We start from the raw sequence: 22,151 nt of genomic DNA, 5'->3' as shown, positions 1-22,151 counted from the left end.
GAAGGGGAAGCGTTACTTGTTTCATTTATTTAAAAACAAAACAAAACACCTGACGTGGTAGCAGAAGCCAAGGGAAGAAGATTCTGGACCATCTGAGAGCATGTGCCATAAAAAGAAGGGGATTTCCGTGACAAGGAAAGCGGGTGGGCAATCAAGGCGTTGAGGGGCATTCTGGGAGATTTGCTCAGCTTTTCAGGACCGTATAAGACCTTGAACTGACGCCGGCCGGCCTGGGAAGGGAGAAGCGACCTCAACGCCCAGAGGAACGAGGTGGGTGGGGTCTGGTGCAGCTCTCACCTGGAGCGGTCTAGGAGGATATGCAAATGCGACGCCACTAGGAGAGAATTGAGAGGCTGGATTGGCTGCGGTTGAGCACGGAGGAGCTTGGTTTGGGGAGCCGCCTGCCTGGAAGCCTTGCTCAGACGTGAACTGACCTGCCAGCTTCGCTGTCTGTCGGTTGGATCACAGACAGCAGCAGACTGTGATCTTCATGAACTTCAGGAAGATCAGGCTGCTGGGACACTTTCCCCCCCTGTACAGAAACTAGCCCCAGCCAGTCAGACTGGGAACTTACTGTCTGAGCTGTTTTCCAGGATGAGTTTTACTGGTAAAACTAGATGTGTCCTAGACTCTTAAGGGGCCGGTTTATATTGAGTTTATTTTTGAATGCCAGCCTTCAAGTGGGAGAAGGAAATCACATTCTAAGGTCAGCCGGTGGGAGGCAGGACTCTGCCCTGCTTTGCTCTGCATGTATCTGCCTGTTTGTAAGCCCGTGTGTGTGTGTGTGTGTGTGTGTGTGTGTGTGTGTGTGTGTGTGTGTGTGTGTGTGTACACTTGTCTCTGTGAATTTCATGCTTTTCTAAATGCCAGCCCTGGCCTTGATCTGATTGACAAGGCTTTTTGCTGGGCACGATGGTGGGAAACCAGACGGCTTGTTTGCAATTTCTTATTTGTTTATGGTAAGGAAGTAAATCAATTGCAGAATTTTCAGGAGTGGCGGGCAAGGGATATTTACTGTCAACAGGATAAGGACGAGGAGATGTAAAGATACTGAGCAACCAAGGTACACCCAGAGGATAAAACAATGTTGGGCTAAGTCAACATCAGGTAACATCAGGTGGGCTCCAGTTTGTTTCATCAAGGCACCTTTTTAATCTCTCTTTCAGGGAGTTATTCCCTGCAGGATGGCAGACGGATTCTCCCAGGTTGGGAAGGAAAACCGCAGCGAGCAGGCAAGAAGAGGCCCAGCCTCTGATCCATGCTCACAATTCCAGAGGAGTTTCCTCCAGAGAGTAACGGTGCTGAGCAAGCTGCCCACCAGCTTCGTCCTCCACCGGGAGAAGAAACAGAAGGTGGCTGCCATACTGGGGATTGACCAAGATGCTATGAAGTCGCTTCCAGAGGGAGACTTAGCTGATGGCCTGCTGAGTAAGGTGAGCCAGGCCCGCCCTCTCCTGGGCACACCCTCTAAATCGCCACCCCCCCCCCACACACACACACACTGGTCAGAAGGATTCCCTACTTCCGGAGGTCATAACTGGTCCTCGGGGAACACAGGCCCACTACCCTCAGTGTGCTGAGGAGGGTTAGGCCATCGAGTCGAGTCTCTGAGGTTCTGAGACAGGCTTTCATTTGGCCAGTTAATTATCTGAGCCTCAGACTTTTCTTTTTTTTCCATAAAATTAGGGCCTAATGGGATCACTGGAAAATGGCTAGTCAGGCACAGGCATGGTGGCACACACCTATGATGTCAGCATTTAAGAAGTAGAGGCAGGAGGATGAAAAGTTGAGGCTGCCCTGGGCTATATAAGACATTGCCTCAAAAGAAAAAGAAAAAGGAAGAAAAAAAGCAAACAAAGTTAAGGCAAAGTTTAAAAAACTGCAAAACTGATAGTGTTAAAATATTGTTTGGGGGCTGGAAAGAGGTATCGGCAGTTAAGAGCATTAACTGCTGTTCCAGAGGACCCAGGTTCGATTCCCAGCATCTACATGGTGGTTCACAAACATCTGTAATGCCAGTTCTAAGGGATCTAATGGCCTCTTTGGTCCTCTGTGGGTACCAGGCACACTTGTGGCACTTAATCACGAGTGCAGCAAAAACACCTAAACACATAAAATAAAAATAAAACGATAAATCCTTTAAAAAACTACTTCACTTGTAAGCTGGGCATGGTGGTACCCACCTTTAGTCTCAGCACTCAGAAGGCAGAGACATGTAGATCTCTGTGAGTTCAAGGCTAGCCTGGTCTACAGAGTGGGTTCCTGACTAACCTGGACTACATAGTGAGACTCTGTCTCAAGAAAAAAAAGAGAGAGGGGGGAGGGGAGGGGAGGGAGAGAGGGGAAGAGGGAGGTGGGCATGGGGAGAAAGAAAAGGGCTAATTTCAATTTTAGGCTCTTTTGATGTCGGACTTTATAGGGACCTTAAATATTACTTAATTTAAGCTGCTCCATTGTCCCGCTTACACCTGAGGCTTCTAAGGCTTGTTGTTAATGTTTAAACAAAGAGGTTTGAACTGAGAGGTGGGGACTGGCTTTCATGCCTTTATATATAAACAGAGCAAAGATTATTATCACAGTGAGACAGGAGCGGACTTTTTAGACCAAACCATCAAGGGAGAACAAGGAGGAAGCACTAGTGAACAGTGAGCAAGGTGATTCCCCGTCACCCCTCTACACAGAGGCAGAGTTGACTGGCCCCTTCCTGGCCTCCTATGTTTTCTGGAAAAACAACAACATCCCGGTTTTCTTAGCGTGGCATTCGCATGGTCTCGCCTATCCAGTCCTCCGACCCTCTGCCCCTGGGTACTTCCACCACCAAAAGTCCTACATGCTATCCTTGGCCCGGAACCTAGCCTGGGCTCCTGGTCTGTTTGCTCTTTAGGGCGTTTTCTAAAGTTTCCTTTCATTTCAAAATACTGAGCCACTTCTTGCATAGGAATCTGGACTTCTGTCTCTGTGGGGATAAAAAGAATCGGGGTGCCTGGCAACTACAGGCCCGTTGTCTGGACCAGAAATGGTGGCTGAGTGCCAGCCAGTTCTCAGCAGGCTGCAGGCCCTGGCCTCAAGTCTGGCAGCGCCATCCTTGCTCCTCTCTTGTCATCTGAAGGTGGGTCAGCCTTCACTTCTGGCTCCCTAAGAGCTATGTCTAAACAAACCTCAGGCCCCCCCACCTTTTGGGGGGGCTCATTTTAATCCTTCTTGCGCTGTTCAGAGTTGGATTAAAGGTTCTCTAACACCCGGGCACAGAGTGCTTCTGTCATCCTGGGAACCATGGAACTGACACTGGTTACTGGCTGCACCCTGACTCCTCCTGGCAGTGCCTTGGCCGCTGACTTAAACGCTGGTGGTTCCTTCTACCTTTTCGGAGAGACCAACAGTACCCTGGACACATCCTGTGCTTCCACATTCCCAGAGTTTCTTGGACAGATGTGGTTGGAAATACCGTCGGAGTCCACTGAAGTCAAAAACACTGTAAGAGGTGCTGACAGGTGGCGGTGCACCTAACACTCAGAGTGGCCGTCAGCCACCTTCCGTTTCTATAGAGGAAGGACGAGGTTTGTAGAGACGCTAAAGTCCCGTGGCTGTGTGGTGACGATGCTGAGGTGTCAGCACAGCCTCTTGGGCCTGGAGGCTGTGTCTCTTTATGTCAAATCCTGGTCTGTGGTTTGGGGGAAGGTCAAAACCTGAGATGCGAGGTCTACTAAATGGGAAAGAAATGCTAAGCATGCCTGAGGGATGGCCAGCCACTCCTGCAGAGTCTGTTCTGAAAGCCTAGGATGAAGGCGATGACGGTCTGTGTACAGTCAGAGGGAGGGCCAAGTGCAGCATGCGGCAGACACACACACACACACACACACACACACACACGCAACGGAGAGCCCTGCAGAGTGAAAGGAAGGGCCTTGGCTCTTGGATGGGAGAAGTGGTCCACAGAAAAAGGGATGGGCATGAGGGTTTGGAGGATGTGTTAGGCTTCAATAGATGAAGAGGAAAATTACAGGAGAAAACCCAATTTACCCACCAACCCCCGTTTGATGGGCATTCTGTATTCAGCTACCCTTTCTTTTTAAGCTTTCTTTTAAGCTACCCTTTCTTTTACCCTTTCTGAATCTGAGGTAGGAAACAAGGCCTGTCTGTAACATACTACATCTGGCGTGAGTTGCCTCGTGAGCCTCAGTTTCCCTATCTGTAATATGGGAACCATCATCAAACACTGTAGTATAGGAGGCTCAGGTGCTACTGTTCTTACGGAGTGCGTGGTACCCGGGAAGGATTGAGTAACCGCAGCTCCACCATACTGTGCTTGGAGCCACAGATACCATGTGCTGCAGGCGGTCCTCGTTCCTCACAAGAGTAGCCTGAGCAGAGAGGAAGACTCCCTGTCTCCCCTGCATCTGTCACTAAATGTATGCTTTCTGCTCTTTAAACTAAGTGAGAATTGCTTTTACAGGACAGGGGAACTGCCTGTTTATTCTGTTTAGCCAATTATTGGACTCAGAGCAATTCCAAGATTAGCAGCCCGACTTCCTGTTGTCTGGGAGGAAGTTCTCGGCCGTTTTCTCTCCCTGTCTTCCACCTGGTTGATGCTCAGGCATGTAGACCACCTGCTCCGGTTGCAGCAAGGCCCCAAACAACTTTTCCCGCATGCTGCTGCTTAAGTGCCCTTCCATGGAATTCAAGGAAGAGGGTTGCAACACCAGTGACTCAGCATGCTGTTCTTACAGGGAGCAGTCTTGAATTCCCAATAATTTGTATTTGAAACAGTAAATTATTCACAAACCTGCACTATTAATAGTAGCAAGTGACTTGTGGGTCAACAATAAGCCAGAGGCCAGGAAGGAAGGAGGGGAGGGAGCCTAGGATGAGACAGGGACGTGTGTGCAGGCACGTAGACTCACCTGGGGGAGAGAGGGGCCCTGGGCAAAGCTGTGGCCTGAAGGCGTCATCTGCTGCCCTGGGTGACCTTGGAGCATCCAGCTTCTTATGCCTGGTTGATTCAGGGTGGCTTGGTACTGCCTGGGTTCTGCCACACCCACAATGCAGCCTTTGAAAAGAGAGACTGGACCATTTTTTTGGTTCTTTGACTTTTTCGGCAGAAGAGGTAGGTGAAACCTGGATAGGCCCCCAAGATCAAACTTGGATTGAATTATATTTTAAGTCTATTTTCTCCAATTATCCTATTTTCCCCTTATATTTAATTTCAAGCTTTTCTTTGCTTGAAATACTTTTGGTGATGAGTCTGTTTTGCTGGCTCATTGACACTTGAGAGACTATAAAGGAAAAAGATTCTGGATTGGGATTGGAGGCGTCTACACTCCCTGCCTTTGGGCCTCATGCCTGCATTGCCTCACCCAAAGGTCCAAATCCTCTTGTTTTGTATCTCTGGGCCTCAGTCAAGATAAGCAAGGGCAATAGTCCAGGGGCGTGGCCACAGTCTAGGCTGGGGACATGACCAGCCACAGAACCCTGGGAACCTCAGCACAAAGCATTTGGGGTCTATTGATGGCTTGGTGAGCCTGTATTAGTGAGAGTCAGCACTGCGCATGTGGTCAGTGGTGTGGGAGGAATTGGCTGAGCATCACCTAATGAGAGTTGTACCCAGTTTCAGCAGCCCAGGCACTGTGAGGACAGACATGTCTGGGGCTCTGCTCTATGCCTGCACCACTGCCTGGCCCCTACTCCTGGCCCCTACTGTGTTACCCTAGTGTGCCTGTGGCATGCAAGAACAATCAGTAGCACCCACAAGACAGCGGCTCTAGAGTCACTGTCTCATGAGCCCTGACTCCTTTTCTAGGGGGGATAGGGGGTGTTTCTACCTACACCCTCTTGGAAGGTATGTCTAAAGTGCTGGAAAACGGCATTGGAAGCCCCTTCTAAGTGCCAGTGTGACATAGGAGAGACACCTGCTGCTCTGGTACTCACTCCATTCAGTGACAGCAGATAAGGTGATTTCTGAAGGTGAAATAATTCTAAGGTGCTAAGCTTAAGGCATCTGAGTGTAAGAAGTAACAGAGAAGAATTTGTAGTCACGGCTCAGACTTGGCTGAGTCCTTTATTCTGACTTCCATGTCTGCAGACTAGAACACATCAGGACCGAGAGCTAAACACCGGATAATGAGAGCGATTACAGGCACTTTCCAGGATGCGTTCAGTCTTGTTCTGCCCAGTCACTGGCCAGTCTGTGGTCAAGTTCACAATGAAGAATTTTTTTTCCAAGGACGGCTGTTTCTTGGAGTGCTTTTCTCCCTGCCCTCTTCTTGGTAGTACCAACACAATAATGGATCTTTTTGTGTGTGTGTGTGTAGTGCTGCTTAGTTAAGCTCCAGTCTTTTTGTCGGTGGTGGTGGTGATTTGGGTTTTGCGACAGGGTTTCTCTGTGTAGCCCTGGCTGTTCTGGAACTCACCAGGCTGGCCTCAAACTTACAGAGCTCTGCCTGCCTCTTCCTCCTGAGTGCTGGGATTCACCACCATTCCTGGCCTACCTAGAATCATTTTGAAGAGAGCACATTGATTGAGAAATGCCTCCATCAGAGTGGCTTGTAGGCAAGTCTATGGTGACATTTTCTTTATCGATGATTGGTGTGAGAGGAGGCAGTACCACCCTTGGGCAAGTGGTCCAGGGCTGTATAAGAAAGATAGGTGAGGAGTGCAGGCAGTAAGCATCACTCTTCTATGGTCTCTTCTTGAGTTCCTGTCTCCATGTTCCTTCCCTGCTTGAGTTCCTGTCTTGGCTTCCCTGGTGTTGGAATATAATTTAGCAATGTGTAAGCCAAATATACATGTTTCTCCATAGCAATAGAAGGCAACCTAGGCAACTTAGCGTTTGAATTCAAGTGTGCACACATGTGCGTGTGCGTGTGTGTGTGTGTATGTGTCCATTGGGTTTTTCACATTCAAATTCAGTGGAATCATGAACTTAAAGGTTTGGTGGTTTGGGGGTTATTAGCCTTGGTCCTCCATGCCTTCTGAAAACTTCGCCACTCTGACTCCAGTGTTTTACCTAGTCAGAGCATCTCGCATGGCTCTTGTCTTGTGTTACTTGTAATTTTTACCTAGTCAGAGCATCTCGCATGGCTCTTGTCTTGTGCTACTTGTAATGGTCCTGTATAATTTCACCCCATTGCACTCATTTGGCTGATTAGTCCCTGTTCAGTGCCCTGTTATCTACCAACCATGACTCAACACTTTATCCTCAGGCTGGAAAAAAAATCAATGACTGAAACCACACCTAGCGTCCAGCTTCCCCCCCCCCCCCCCCCCAGTTCTTGCCTAGCACACCCCAAGCTCAGCCCATCAGCCTGGAGGGTTAAGAGGGCCTTCAGACTGTCTTACAACGGAGCCCACCCATATACCGCAACCTCATGGGCCTCCACCATGGCCACAACTCCTTACTTCCTGGCCATCTTTACCCATGTACCCAAGCCATCTCTCACCCCCTGAGAAGCCGCACCCTTCTGGCTTCTTGTGTCCATATTGCCTCGTCTCCCACCCAGTGAAGAAAACAGACTCCAAGCAGGAAATAGCTCCAATTCCCAGCATCCCTCTCTTTCTCTTCTTCCCTGCCTCCCTCATCCTCTTTCCTTCTGAAGCAATGTGGTGATGTGTTCCTGAAGATTTGCATGAGCTTTTCTCCTGGGAAATCCCTCCTCAGTGTGCAGCCTCTTCCTCCTGAACTGACATTTCCCTCCATGTTCACACATGCCTAAGCCCCGTGAGGTCAGTTTGAGAAGGCCGACCGCTGCCCGCACTGGGTTTGCCTAATCTGTTTGCTTCCGTGGTCAAGCTTCCTGAGGCCTGGTGATCTTTTTATCCTCATAAGTTTGTCCTCATTCGCTCCTCATCCTATTCTGTTTGGGGGACTCCTGTGGGGCGCTGGCCTCTCAGGACCTTACACATGTTGAGACAAGCTCTCATGTAGCCCAGGACTTGCTGAGAAACCATGAATGGTCCTTCCTGCTCCCATTCCAGAAGCACCAGGACTAGAGGCTCGCATACCATGCTCAGTTTCTGCAGTGCTGGAGGTGGAGCCCAGGGCTTCATGCGGCCACTCATTCTGCCAACGGAGCCGATCCCTAACTCCCAGCTGACTCCTCAAATCTTACCTTCTGCCTCCAGGAAGGACCCTTGGCCTCCAGATTAGACAACTGTCCTTTGCTGTCCCACAGCATCCTATGGTTGACTGTGACTGTTTTAATCCATCTTACTTTGACAGTCTACCCACAAGTCTCTTACCATGCAGTACACAGTCCTGCAAAAAAGTGAGCATTCTGTGAAAACTGACCAAATAGAGTTGAATCAGGCACATAGGGGAAACCAAAGGTTTCCAAAAGCATGCTCCTTTAATTTTGACATCCTGAACTTCCCCGCCCTTCTGTGATGACTTTCTTCCTTCCACTTGAAGTCTGGAAGATGCCGGGCTTCCACAGGGCATAGCCATTCACAGAGACCTCCTCAATGCCATTCCTCGTGTTGAACGTAGTGGGGTGGGCCTTACAGGAATAGAAATTGAGGAGTGGCTGCTAGTGGTAAAAAAAAGAACCTGTTAAGCTGCAGGTCTGACTGCCAGATTCAAGATCAAGCCGAATACATGGACTTTGAGGAGAGCATTTTGTGTAGTTGATATTCCTGATGAAATTCTCGGGTCTGTAGAGTTTTGTTTTGTATTGTGTTGTAATCTCTTGCTACTCGATGCAGTGTTTGGCATTGAATAGTACAAGTTTGCTTTCCAAAGACAGCACTTTGTATGTGGCAGTGTACATATCAAAGAGCCCTCATCCTGCAGTCAGGGATTCCCACTCTGTTGTGTCCAGCCGCACCCCACACTTCCCCATGATGGAGCCCCCACACTTGCCTTCTCTTTCATACGGCTTCCTCAGCCTTGTCAGTAGTACATAGTCATGTCTGTCCACGCTGTTGCTGTCACCCAGCATGAAGCTGTACCCTGCATACAGTGGGTGCTACATAAACATTTAGTTACGCACTGACTTGGTGGGCTATGAAGCCTGTGCAAATAGGTGTGTTCTGTCTGTCCACAGGATGGCTCTGTAGGGGCTCGCAGGTGGCTGAAGCGGTGGATGACTTAGCATAAGGCTGTTGTCTTTGAAAATCTTGGGATTTTCTTATCGGGCTGTTTTGAATGGTTTGGGATCTGCTTTCCGGAGCTCTCTCCGTGACCCACTCAAATGTCACCTTCCCTGACCTCTTTATCTGAAAGAGCCGTATACTTTGCTCGCCGGTCTTTTTCCTAACTCATTATTCCTTATGGCACTTACTAAAACTGATAGGACCATTACAGTCTGCATGCACATCTATGTGTTTTTAATTACATATCTGATTTGCTGTTGATTTTTTTTTTTTTTTTTGAGACAGGGTTTCTTTGTGTAGCCTTGGCTGTCCTAGACTCATTTTGTAGACCAGGCTGGCCTTGAACTCACAGTGATCCGCCTGCCTCTACCTTCCGAGTGTTGGGATTAAAGGCATGAGCCACCACACCCAACTTCCTGTTGAATTTTTTGAGGCAAGGTCTCACTTGGTGCATGCCGGCCTTTAACTCACTGCAGAGCCAAGGCTGGTCCTGAACTTCTGACCCTCCTGCCTTTCTCTCCCACGTGCCGGGACTACAGGTGTGTGCTACCATGCTGCAGCCTCTGCCCAGGAGTAACTCCTGGAGAAATATTGAGTGACTGCACCTGTTTCAGAAGAAACCACAGTGTCATGATGGTCACTGTCAGACCAAAGTAGATGAACTCCTTTGTTGGATTCCGGGGAGGCAAGATTTTTTGCCCTGAACTCTAGGTCAGACATAACTGTGCCTTTGTCTTTGTCACTTGTACTGGTGCTTCCGGCCTTATAACTGTTTTTGCTGATCTCCTCACACCCAGGTGGACCTGAGGCGCCAGCAGATTGCTCAGACTGTGGAGGAGGTACAGGAAGTCGTCCACCGCCTGACGGCAGAAATCAGCCACCAGGACAGTCGATTCCAAGCCGTGTCCATCTCGGACACATACAATGACCACATTAAGGTAAGCAGAGCTCTGCTGTCTGAGGGGTTCCAGGAGGCACCCAAACCCTTGGATGGGGCGGCCTCCATGTGTGAGAGCGGGTACTTAGCTGACTGAGAATGTAGCGCTGGCCCAGGTTTCCACAGCTCCTTTTTCCAGGCATTATTTACAACGTCTCAGGAAGTTTTTCTTTGTGGGAGGCCCCCTGAAAACCCTAGATTACAGAGGCAAGAGTCGAGAAGACCAAAGGGCTTAACTGAGTCCTATTTGGTTGGCCCCAAAGCTGGATCTCATGCCAGAGACTCTGATCCTGAGGCATGCTGCTTCGTGGCCAAGGCTCCATTAAGCACCTGTTCATTTTATGAAACACAACTGGCTAGAGAAGGAACTAGGCAGAGGGAGGTGAGGGGACTGATGGGAAGGCAGCTGAAGGCGGCGATAGTCTCTAGGCAACAGGCGAGGGGTAGGAAGAAGGTAGAAGTGGCTCTGAGGGACTACAGAAGTGCATCAGAGCCCCTCCCTGCTGAGGGACCCAGGGCCAGTGCGGGATGGTCAGCAGCAATCTCACTCTGAAGCTCCGCCCGCCTGTGGGCGGGGCTGCATCCTCTTCTCCACCCAGAAACAGGAAGTGAGGTTCTGCGTCCTTCCGAGAATTCTCGCCATTCTTGGTCTTAGTTTCTCTCTGCGTACAAATCTCTTTCACCTTGCAGTAGTTTTACATGGCCGGTTTTCCCACTAGTCTGTAAGAGCCTTGATTTTAAGGGCCGTGCTGATTGGTGGCTTCTTTCCCGGCGTCCAGTACGAGCATGGTACCGAGAGCTATGACTGGCCTGGTACATCTCAGGCTGGCAGATACAGGGCCATTCACGAGGTCCTAAAACGTGTGGATTTTGAAGCAGAAGCAAATTTCAAGAAACTTGTTCTAGGGTAAAGATTGTAAAACTAGCTTCGATCCTGTCCTTCTAGGACACTTTCCCACCTCTTCCTTCCCAGGCCAATCTCGTCAGGCAAATCCAGACCCCAGGACTAGAGATAGCAACACCACACCACTCCCCAGACCCGGGCCCTTTTATAGTCCCAAGTAGATCGATAGCTCAAAATATATCCTGTGCTAGCTAACACTGTGTCCTGTGTACTAGGCTTTGAAAGAAGGTTGGAGATACAGCTTGGTAAAATGCTTGCGTAACATGCACAAAACCCCGAATTTGATCCCCAGCACCCGTGTGATCTCAGCACTTGGGAAGTGGAGCTGGAGGGTGAGGCTGGAGGACGGCAGACACGTGTGTGGTCACCTTTGACATGTGTTAGTGTGCCGTTTCACTTTACTGTTGCTGGGATGAAATACTGTGGCCAAAGCAAGCTATGGGAGAAGTCATTCTTTTGAGCTGACGGCAGCAGGCGGGGCGGGGGTGGGGGTGGGGGGCCGTTGGCAGCAGGAGCGAGCAGAAAACATTTTGAACCGCAAACGTGGAACAGAATGAGCTAGCAATGGAGCCAGGTTCTAAACTCTCAAAGTCTGCCGGCAGTGGTGTACTTCCTTCGGCAAGGCCACACCACCTCCCCAAACACTGCCATCAGCTGCAGACCAAGTGTACAACACCTGAGCCTCTGGGGGAAATTCTCACTCAAACTACTATGTATCCATACCAAATTTGACAGGAGACCCTGTTTAAAAAAACAAAGCAAAACACACATAAGATGGCCTTAATTTTTACCTTAGACTAAATTCGGTATTTAATGAACCCCCTTTGTGTGACTGGGGGTGCTGTAGATTTTGTCCTCACTTGATGCTGATATCGGGGGGACTGTGGATGTGGGTGGGTGCCTATGTACCTGTTCAGGTGTGCGCTCCAGGAGCGGATGCACCTGTGGAAGCCAGAAGCCAACCTCAGCCATTTTCCTCAGTGGCTCTTCATTTTACATTTTGAGACAGAGTCTCTCGCTGAACCAGGAGCGAGCACACTGGCTCATTTGTACTGGGTCGTCAACAAGTCCTAGGGAAGCCACCTGTTTCTGCCTCCCCAGTGATTATTGGCATGCAACTATGCTTCTGGCATGTTTGTGGGTGCTGGCGATGGAAACTCAGGCTGCCGCGCTTGGGTGACAAGCACTGCCTGGACAGGCCCACCCCGTCCAGCCCCACCATTGGACTCTCGAACTCATGTGCAAGCAGATTCACACCATGGGAACACTTTGCATTTGTAGTTTAGGAGTTTGTCTACCCTCATTTAATCCAGCCCCTGGACGCCGGAAGTCACATGACTCCACATCTAATCTGTCACATGGGCGCTGAAAATGAGGCTAGATCAGTTGCAGCTGGTCGCCACCCAGACCCGAGATGAACGCTGAACTTTCCTCAAAAAAAGTTGTGGCTGAAAGAACAAAAAGGCTGTCCGTGAGCTGCCTGGGTGCAGGCAGAGTTCGGGGTCCCTCTGGCAGATCGGCACTCTCAACCTGCTTACTGTGTCCTTTGCACTGTGTGCCTGCTGGCTCTCTTCCTGGCTGCTGCTTAACTGGTTTCTGCAGAGTAGGAGTGGGTGGGTTCACATCCATTTTCCTCATTAAACATGGCTCACATCGTTCAGACAGACACTTTTGATTCTATACAGACTGGTCATTCATACCGACCCTGGGTCATTGTGACAGGCGAAAAGAAGAGGTGGCGCTTTAAAGTTCAGTCACGTTCCCTTCCACACCAGGATGCTCAGCTGTCCCAGGACATTGATTCTTGAACTCACCCAGGGTAGAACCATTGAACAAAACTACCACAAGAAGCCAGTTTCTCCTCTTCCTCTTGCTGTCAGTGTCCCTGGGGTGGTCTGCGAGCCCCTCTGAGCCTGGGGAAGTGGTATCAGAGTTTCCTTTTGGTGTGACTTCAGAGAAGGGATAAGCACAGCCAGCGATTTGGTTGGGGTGGCGGTGGCAGCGGGGGCCAGGGAGGGGGGTGCTCAGTGGAATTATTTCCTTGCCATTTCTTCTCTCCTAAACTTCAGGTGTCTCCAGAGTTCTGGGTTTTCTTCATGCCTAACTTGTGGCCCCACAAAACCCAGAATTCCTTGAGTCACTATGTCTGCCACAGCCTCAGATGGGTTAGTGGCAAAACAAACACGTGTAATTCTTTTTTTTTTTTTTTTGACAGGGTTTCTCTGTGTAGCCTTGGCTGTCCTGGACTCACTTTGTAGACCAGGCTGGCCTCGAACTCACAGTGATCCGCCTGCCTCTGCCTCCCGAGTGCTGGAATTAAAGGCGTGCGCCCTCAGCCGTTAAAGACTAGGCTCACAACCAAAACCATGTAATTCTTAGCCATCCCCGGAGTCTCTTTCCTGTGTACCTCATCGCATTGCTGCCTGACTGGACAGGACAGCACCCCTCTGCCTATCACCTCCCCTCCGTGTGTGAACTCAGCTCCCCACTCTCGGTTTGAACCTTAGGTTTTGGCCCCTAGCCTGTTCCACGTCACAGTCCCACTGAAAGGCCTCGCAGGGTACAAGGGAGCCCAGGCACAGCGCTGGCGGTACTACAATCTGCAGGGCGCCAAGCTCACCTGCCCTCTGCGGGACCCCGAAGGCCTGCAGCAGTGGCTGGAGACAGAGCAGTTCATGAAGGCCCTGTGGCAATGGCACCAGGCGGATGTGAACATCGAGGGGGACATCGTGCCAGCCAAAGTCCTGCAGGTGTTCCGGACGCTGGTGGAAAACGCAGTGAAAGCCTGTCACCTCTCAGGTGAGCTGAGCAAGGGCAGGTTGGAGGGGGGATATAGCTAGTCATCTTTTGCATTATAGTGATGGCGGGGGAGGGGGGATTGTGCGCATGCGTGAGTGCCCATTAATGAAACCCCCTCAGGGCTGGGATTTATTCTCAGGAAATACTTCCGTGTCTCAGGAAATTACCGCCCTGGCAGACACACCTCAGGCTGTGAGTTTTGTGCCCTTCCCAAACTGCAACGTACTTATTTAAAGCAGCAAATTACTCGTACACAGCCTAGACCTTGGTTATCGGCACATTTCTGTGCAACACCAAACACCTGACTGCACACAGGGTGTGAAGACCACATGCTTTGGAGACACCAAGTTACCACGGCAGAAGGCGTGTAACCTTCGGATCCACTGACCTTGACAACTGCAAACACTGAAGCCACAGCACAGGGCGATTGATGTATGTTCACACAGATGCACATACATAAACACATGTACACACATGGGAAAGCTGGGTAAACTCCTTAATTACAAAAATAGTTAGAAACCAGGAAGGAAAAAGATGAGCCGATCAACAGGAATAATGACACACAAAAAAAAAGAGAAAAGAGGAATCAGCAATACAAAAACAGGAATCCTGGGGGAAGAATATAAATAGTTAGAAAGAAAGAAAGGAAGAAAGAAAGAAAGAAAGAAGAAAGGTAGATTTTAAAATGCTAAAAATCCTAGCAGATCGCCAGGCATGGTTGCTGGTGTATGTCTGTAATCCCAGCACTGGGAAGGCTGAGGCAGGAGGATTACTACAAGTTTGAGACCCTGTCTTATAAAATTCAACCATCAGGGCCAGAGCGTTGCCCAGTGGTTAAAAGCAACAGCTGCACTCGCGAAAGCCCCGAGCTCAGTTCCTAGCACCCAGGTCAGGTGACTCACAATCACTCATAACTCCAGCTCCCGGGGTATAAGACGCCCTCTGCTGACCTCCTTGGGTACCTGCATGCATATGTGCATACACACACAGCCATGCACACCATAGGATCAAAACTAAAATAAATCTGAAATAAACAACGACAAGGAATTCCAACACCAATAGAAGCATAGTAAAAGTGCCCAGCAGGCTAACAGCTGTGAGGAGAACACTGAGGACTGTGTGCTTCTGCGGCGTATGGGGTGCCTCCGGTGAAACAGGCATTTTCATGTTGTTCCGGGAGCAAAAATCAGTGTTTCATTTTTAAAGGGCAATTTGTCCATTATTTATTTTTATGATGCGCTTACTTGTCAACTCAACAAATAAGCTTTTGCAAACACACAAAGAAATAGGGCCAAAAATATCCTCTGCCCTAGGTTTGAAAATAGTAACTAAGTAGGAAAAAAAAATCTAATTGCCTATCCAAGAGAATTGGCCCAGTAAATGATGACGCCATTGCCTGGCAGACAGTGCGCAGCCTCTGCTGAGAGAGACATGCGCAGGCAAACTCGTCTTGTGAAAATTATGGTGTCAGAGGATACATTTGTAAATGTTTGCTAGGCTGAGCAGAACAACTCCGAGAGTCTCCACCCTGCTCATAGCTCGTGGAAAGTAAGAAGGAGATTGTGTGGATTATTTAATCCTGAGACTTGGGTAACATGCAGTGTAGTGGGTAGAATATTCACCTGATGTGCAGAGCACCCAGGATTCAACTCCCCAGCACCGCTCACACCAGGCATGCTGCTGCACTCTGGGAGGTGGAGAGAGGAGGATCAGAAATTCAAGGTCATCCTTCAATGCCTAGAAAGTTCAAGGCCAGCCCCCCCCCCAAAAAAAAAAAGAAAAGAAAAAGAAAAAAAGAAAAGAAAGACGCAAGCACCACCCACAAGACTGGTGCGAATGAAAAGTAGCTTAGTAGAACTTCCTTGGAAGGCACCCCAGTGAGGTGCCACCCTTCAGCAAGGTCCTGAGGCCAGAGGGAGGAGCTCTATTCTTACTCCCGCCTTCCCTGCCAACCAGGTGCTCTGCTGGGACAGAGCAGGAAGTGAAACAGAAGTGTCAGAGTCCATCTCACAGTAGCCAATGTGACCCTTTTCCCACTTATTCTATGACTTTCCTTCATTGTACCTTCTGAAAAGAACCGATCAACTTAAATGGAAACTGGCAGGGCTGGGATTATAGCTCAGAGGAATTGTAACCAGCAGGTGTCCTGGGTTCAAACACACACACACACACACACACACACACGCGCGCGCGCACACAGACACACACACTCACGCACACATGTGTGCACACACATATGCACGAGCGCCAGCCATGCTTTAAAGCTCTGGGAGTAGGAAGAAAGACCCACTGGCCGTGAGCTTTCCTGGTAAGACTGTGACAGTGGCTGACTGGTATCTAGGGAAGGGGACACTGTGTGGCAGTCTCACTGACAGCTGCCCGGAGTATCTGCTCAGCGAGTCCTGCCCTGCTGCTTGTGGAGAGCAAGGCTTTCTCTTCTGAAGTGTCTCTCTGCTTCTTTCCCATCAGGCAAGGTCAGTATGCTAGCAAACCGCACTGCTGTTTGGGTTGCCATGGAAACGTCCACAGGCCAGGTGGAGCTAGAGCTGGCCCCCGCTGTGGAGATCCTCACTGCCTGGTCTGAGAAAGCCCAGTGGCCTCGGTGCCTGAAGCGGTGGCCTTCTCCAGACAGAGTGGAGTGCATCAAGGTATGGGTGAGCAGGCGGCGGGGGTTCGTTCTATAGAGTGCTAACAGCTTTGGTGAGCACATGACTGGCCATGTGACAGCTTCCTAGGGACGTGGGGTTCCTTAGAGCTGCTGTTCCAATGTGTGTGTGGCCCCACTACCACCCCTCCCCAGGTGGCGGTATGAGCGTGGCGCCAGAGCCCAGGACCTAAGGGAAGGCTTGTCAGTGCCTAAGGGCTCTGACGTGGGCAGAAGCAGCTGCTGTAAAGGGGTCTGAGCCACGCCTACCCCTTTACTCACGATGCTTTGTGTCTTCCCGCGCTTCCATGTTTTGAAATCCACATGTGAGTGAGAATATTCAGTTCGTGCGTGTCTTTTCCTGGCTTATACTTCATCCATGTTCCTGTGGATAAACGGATTCGATTCTTTTTTACATGCTGAGTAATGTTCCATCACGCAGACACACGGCAACGTGCTATGGGCCACGGACCCCTCGGGCTCTGTGAACTGCTTTCCCCTTGAGGGAGCCACGTGCTTCTCGTTTTTTTCCTGATCCTTTCCTCTTTTTCCAGTCATTCGGCTTCAACTTGGTGGCCCGGTCCAGCTATCACTGGCAGCTGAGTTTCTCGCAGGCGGAACAGGTGCTGTTTGAGCAGCTGGACGAGGACGGGGGCTGCCGCAAGCAGTGCTTTCAGGTCTTGAGGCAGCTGAAGGAGGATGTGTGGTGTCCGGGGAGGCGGCCTGTCATCACCACCCACCACTTGCAGGTGAGCACGGGGCGTGGTGGAGGGAGTCCCGGCAACTGTCTCTAGGTGGGTCCCAATGCGTGATGGGGATCAGGACAGGGCTGTGGGACCTGTGTGTTCGATTTCAAGATGTCCACACCTCATTGCGTTTTCTGCTCAAGGAGACATATAAACCTCAGCTGAGTGTCATACACCACCACAGCCACTCTGCTTTCTTCCCTTCCTTCCTTCCTGCCCTCCGCTTCTCTGCTCTCTCCTTCCCGCCTCCCACCTTTTCTTGATGTGACATTAGGGATGATTTAGTGTACAGATTAACACATTGCATGTCACCCATTGTATCGCGTGGTATTTGTGGTGTGTAGAATAAAAATTTGAGACACACAGGACGTCCACCGTGTAGAGCCAGGGTGATCAGTTTTCCCTTCTCCCTAAAACGTTTATCCCACCTTCCTGTTGGGAGCCTTTGAACTCCTCTACTTATTTCAAAACAGAATGAAGTGCTGTGGACTACAGGCATACCGCTGTGCTGGCGAGTGCTTATGCGGATTCCTCCTGTGGATTTTGTTATTATCGCCCAACCTATGTTTGTCCCTTCTCCCCTCCCGTCCTATAATCGCTGTTTTCGTCTCTCCTTTTGTGGAGCACGCTGTCCTGGCGCTCGCTGGTGTGACTGAGTGTGTGCAGTGAGTGTCTGCCGGTTCCTTTCTTCACCAAACACCTCCATTTTCTTCACGTTGCTGCGCATGACAGGATTTCACTCACTTTCATGGCTGGGCAGTATTCCACCGCATAGACACGCCACATTTCCTTTATTCTTTTGTTGGTGGACACCTAGGCTGGTCGTTTTTTTTCCCCCTTGGCTATTTTGACTAATGCCGCAATACAGCCTAGTTAGCTCTTTAATATACTTATACCTAAGTTGTTTTTTTTGTTTGTTTGGTTGGTTGGTTTTGTTTTGTTTTGTTTTGGTTTGGTTTGGTTTTTTGAGACAGGGTTTCTCTGTGTAGCCTTGGCTGTCCTGGACTCACTTTGTAGACCAGGCTGGCCTCGAACTCCCAGCGATCCGCCCGCCTCCCAAGTGCTGGGTTTAAAGGTGTGCGCCACCACGCTCAGTTTATACCTAAGTTTTAAATATTGTAGGAACCTCCCGACTGCTTTTCACAAAAGCTGTAATAATTTATATTCTTGCCAGCACTGTATGAATGCCCCAGTCCTTACTATCTTCTCATTTTATTTATTTATTTATTTATTTATTTATTTATTTATTTATTGTGGTCTTTTTTAACAACAGCCTGTCTCACTGGGTGAGGCGGCATCTCGCTGTGGTTCTGCCGGCATTTCGCCGAAGAAGACTGAGACTTGTCCACTTGTCCACTTGTCTGCTTGTGCATTTTTCTTGAGAAGCGGCACTTCCTCTCATTTGTCCACTTTCCATGGTGCTGTGTGTTCTTTTGCTCTTGAGTTCTGAGTGGATTCTGCATGTTTACAGTGTATGGCTTGCTAACATTTCCTCTCATTCCTCCTCCCCTGCAGTGCGGACGCCTCTGAGCCCAATGTGTCCGTGCTCATCTGGTTTCCCCCTTTGTTGCCTGTACTGTTGGGTCTTCCCTGAAAAATCTTTGCCTATGACAACACCACACAGCATCACCTTTGTTTTCTCTAGTTCCATAGCCTCAGGCCATCTGTGTTAGCACCACGATCCATCTTGAGTTGATTTTGTATCTGGTGAGAGGTGTGTGTTCTTCTTTCTCCCCTCCTTTCTCTCTTTCTCCCCCATCTCTTTCTCGCCTTCCCTCCCTCCTCAATCTCCCAGGCCCACTTTAATGGAAGGGATTATCCACTCTTTAAAATCTCAAATATGTATTATTAATTTTTTTTACTTATGTACATGTCCCTGTGTGACTGTATACCATGTATGTACAGGTCCCCTGGAGCTGGAGTCACAGGCATTGGGAGCTGCCCGGCCAGGGGACTGGGGACTGAACTCAGGTCCTCTGGATGAGCGGCAGGTGTTCTTCTTTCATGCAGGACTTGATTACTTTAGTTGGTGTGTGTGTGTGTGTGTGTGTGTGTGTGTGTGTGTTTCGAGACAGGGTTTCTCTGTGTAGCCTTGGCTGTCCTGAACTCACTTTGTATACCAGGCTGGCCTCGAACTTACAGAGATCCATCTGCCTCTGCCTCCCGAGTGCTGGGATTAAAGGCGTACGCCACTACTGCCCGGCTTTTGGTTTTTGATTATCGTGCTTAATTGCATATATAATGGGGTTTGGTGTGACATTTTTACATATGTGGACAAGCTACAACACGCCCTTACCCTGCCCCCCCTTCACCCCCACCCCCTCTCCTACTTCTCAGTCCTCGTCACACCACACTAAGCTCTCACTATCTTTTAGTTTCCATGTGTGGGAAGGAACACGCAGTGTTTGTCTTTCTGAGTCGGGCTCCTTTTACTTAATGCATGTCCTTCCGTTTTGCTCCCAGCCATTTTGCTGCACAGGAGAGGGTTTCTTTCCTTCTCAATGAACAGCCCTCCATTGTGTCTTTGTGCCCTGTTTGTCCATTCACAGCTGGAAGCACCTAGGACACCTAGGATCGTTCCATATTCTTCTAGACAACAGCGTTGGTTGAAAGGCTGGCAGGCAAGGCAGGGAGCAGACCTCACAAAGCATGTTCAGAATTGTATATTTAGCCAGGCATTGTGGTGCAGGAGGATAGCTCTGACTATGAAGCCAGGCTGGTCTACACAGTGCCAGGCAAGCCAGGGCTACATAGCGAGACCCTGTCTTAGTTAACCAGCCATAAGAGAACTTGTTATTTTGACAAAAACCAATGAAGATTTATACTTTAGAAAACAATGACAGGCTGGCTGGTCATTGGAACAGGCACAGACAGGTTAGACTTCTACCAAAGATAGTGATGTGTATGGGGGGGAGAGAAGGAGGGGGGAGGGAGGTGAAACTGAGTGGCAGGTCTGAGAGGCCAGTGAGCAGGAAGATGGGCGGGTTGGGCTGTGAGTGACAGGGAGGATGCTGCCCCAGGTTGTGTCTGGCAAGGCTGGTGAGATTAGCAGGTTTAGAGGCAGAGCAGGTTTGTGACAAAGGCCGTGAGTTCAGTCCGGGCATGTTGAAACTGAGATAGCTTTCCTATACCCAAGACTAAGGAGGTCAGAGGCAGAATCTGGCCCAGAGAAGGCGCCATGGGAGCCCTCCAACTTATGGAGAAGGAGCACCAGGCTGGGGAGGGGCAAGAGCAGAAGAGGCTAGGGACTGACCCTCAGGAACCCCAAGGCAAAGCACGCATGTGTGGGTGCAGAGCAGAGGAGTGGCTGGAATTCCAGGAGAAAGCCTGGAAGAGCACTGTCTGGGAGGCCAAGAGAGCAGTTGGTTAGAAAGGAGGGTGTGGGCGGCAGGCGGTCTAATTCGCTGAAAGATGAGAAGGCATAAGGCTGAAAAAGGCATGCAGGAGGGACGACACTGCCGCGGGAGAGCAGGAGGGCTCTGACCAGGCCAAGAGGCCATCTTCTAAGAGGCGAGTCGATCCTACATGGTTCCTGGGAGGCAGGGGTTTGTGAGAGGGTGGTGGATGCGAAGAGGAAATGAGACTGCCATGTTGGTCGAACTCTCTGGTCTGGGAGATGAGGGCTTCCATGCTCTCTGTCTGCTAGGAGGCAGAGCGCCTCTGCTCGGAGCAAGGAATGACTCAATGGGAGAGTGTTGATGTTTGGGGTGTCGGAGGGAAGGGAGAGACGATAGCTGAGAGGTGTGGCAGCTAGGCAGCCCCGGGCCCAGGTGAGGCAATGGACGGATCATGAGTTCCTGGTGAGTCCGGATTTCCCAAGATGCCTTGCTCCTTCTCCCAGAGCCGTGAAAACTCAACTTGTTCCCACGATCTCTCCTCCTCAGACCGTGCTCTTCTGGACTTGTGAGAAATACCCCCACCTCAAGGATTGGCAGGTCTTCCATCAAGCACTCCTGCGCCTGGTCCGGAAGTTGCATAGATGTGTTAGCCAGCACTTCCTGAAGCACTATTTTGTCCCAAAAAGCAACCTCCTTCAGTCAGCCAACCCAAGTGAGCTGGATGCTGTAGCCCAGAAAGTGGCCTTCTTCCTAAAGAACCCACAGGCTGCTCTACCCTGAGGTGGCCCAAGGAATCCTTCCTGCATTTCTTCCTGCTTGGCATCTGCTCAGGGTGGTTCCTCTGTCAGCTGCCAGGACTCTGTGCTAGAGAGATGCCAGCAATGACAGAGACTAAAGCACACTGGCAGCTAGCTCATCAGAGGCCAAACCGCTCCTGCCCCAGGCCACGCAAGCATTTCACCATCCCTACCTCTTCTGGGGACAGCTCACATCAAAGCTTCCCCAAGTGACTGATTTTCTTTGCTCAGGCTCTTCTTGTCTGCCCAGGAGCACAGAGTCTGGGCTGGAGAATTCTCCAGCCTGGCTGGACCAGGACCCTACACGGTGACACACAGCGCCACCTGGTGGCTGATGTCCTTCACAACTCTCCCCTCTGACTCCAAGCAGAGGCCAGTAGTCCATCCAGGCTGAGGAGCTGTTCTGGTGTTCCTCTCTCAAGTGTGAGGAGTCATCGTGAGGTGTAGCGCAAATCCAAGAGAAGAGTGCAGCTGTCACCCGACTCCACAGCCCTGTCTACCACAGTCAAGGCTAGAACTTCCATCCATGTCACGTCGTCATGTCTGGATGCCTTCCTTAGCTCTGCCCATTCGCTCACCCGCGGACACATACGTACTTGCCAGGCACTGAGAGCACAAGAGAGAACAACAAGACAGACTCCCTGGAGGAGATAGGAAGTGAACAGCAGATTCGTAAACTCCATCACTAAATACAGGAGGAAGTCCGCTAGAATACAGTCACAGGACAATCCTGAGGGAGAAAGTGTGGACAGCTAAAAGGAGTCAGAATGGTGACCTCAGGCAGGCTGGGATGGGTGGGCATGGGGCCCCTGGCTGTGTGTGTGAAGCTGAGGAGGAAGCAGTAGTGTTGTGTTCTGGGGAAGACTTCTCGGTCTGAAGCACATTTCAAGTGATGGCTC

General features: G+C 50.2%; 1 protein-coding gene across 1 annotated transcript; it reads left to right on the top strand.

Annotated features, from left to right (window-relative positions):
* The first annotated feature begins 418 nt into the window (after nt 1-418).
* Mab21l3 (mab-21 like 3) lies at nt 419-21,340 on the top strand. Its single transcript, XM_051165464.1, has 7 exons — nt 419-706; nt 1,167-1,433; nt 9,885-10,025; nt 13,436-13,727; nt 16,197-16,375; nt 16,926-17,120; nt 21,002-21,340. The coding sequence occupies exons 2-7, from the start codon at nt 1,185-1,187 to the stop codon at nt 21,233-21,235; spliced, it is 1,290 nt and encodes a 429-aa protein (XP_051021421.1). The 5' UTR covers nt 419-706; nt 1,167-1,184; the 3' UTR covers nt 21,236-21,340.
* The last annotated feature ends 811 nt before the right edge of the window (nt 21,341-22,151 follow it).

This window comes from Acomys russatus, chromosome 23, assembly GCF_903995435.1.
Source record: "Acomys russatus chromosome 23, mAcoRus1.1, whole genome shotgun sequence".
NCBI lineage: Eukaryota > Metazoa > Chordata > Mammalia > Rodentia > Muridae > Acomys > Acomys russatus.
Note: the sequence above shows the minus strand (reverse complement) of the source record. Positions and strands in the feature narration are given on the sequence as shown.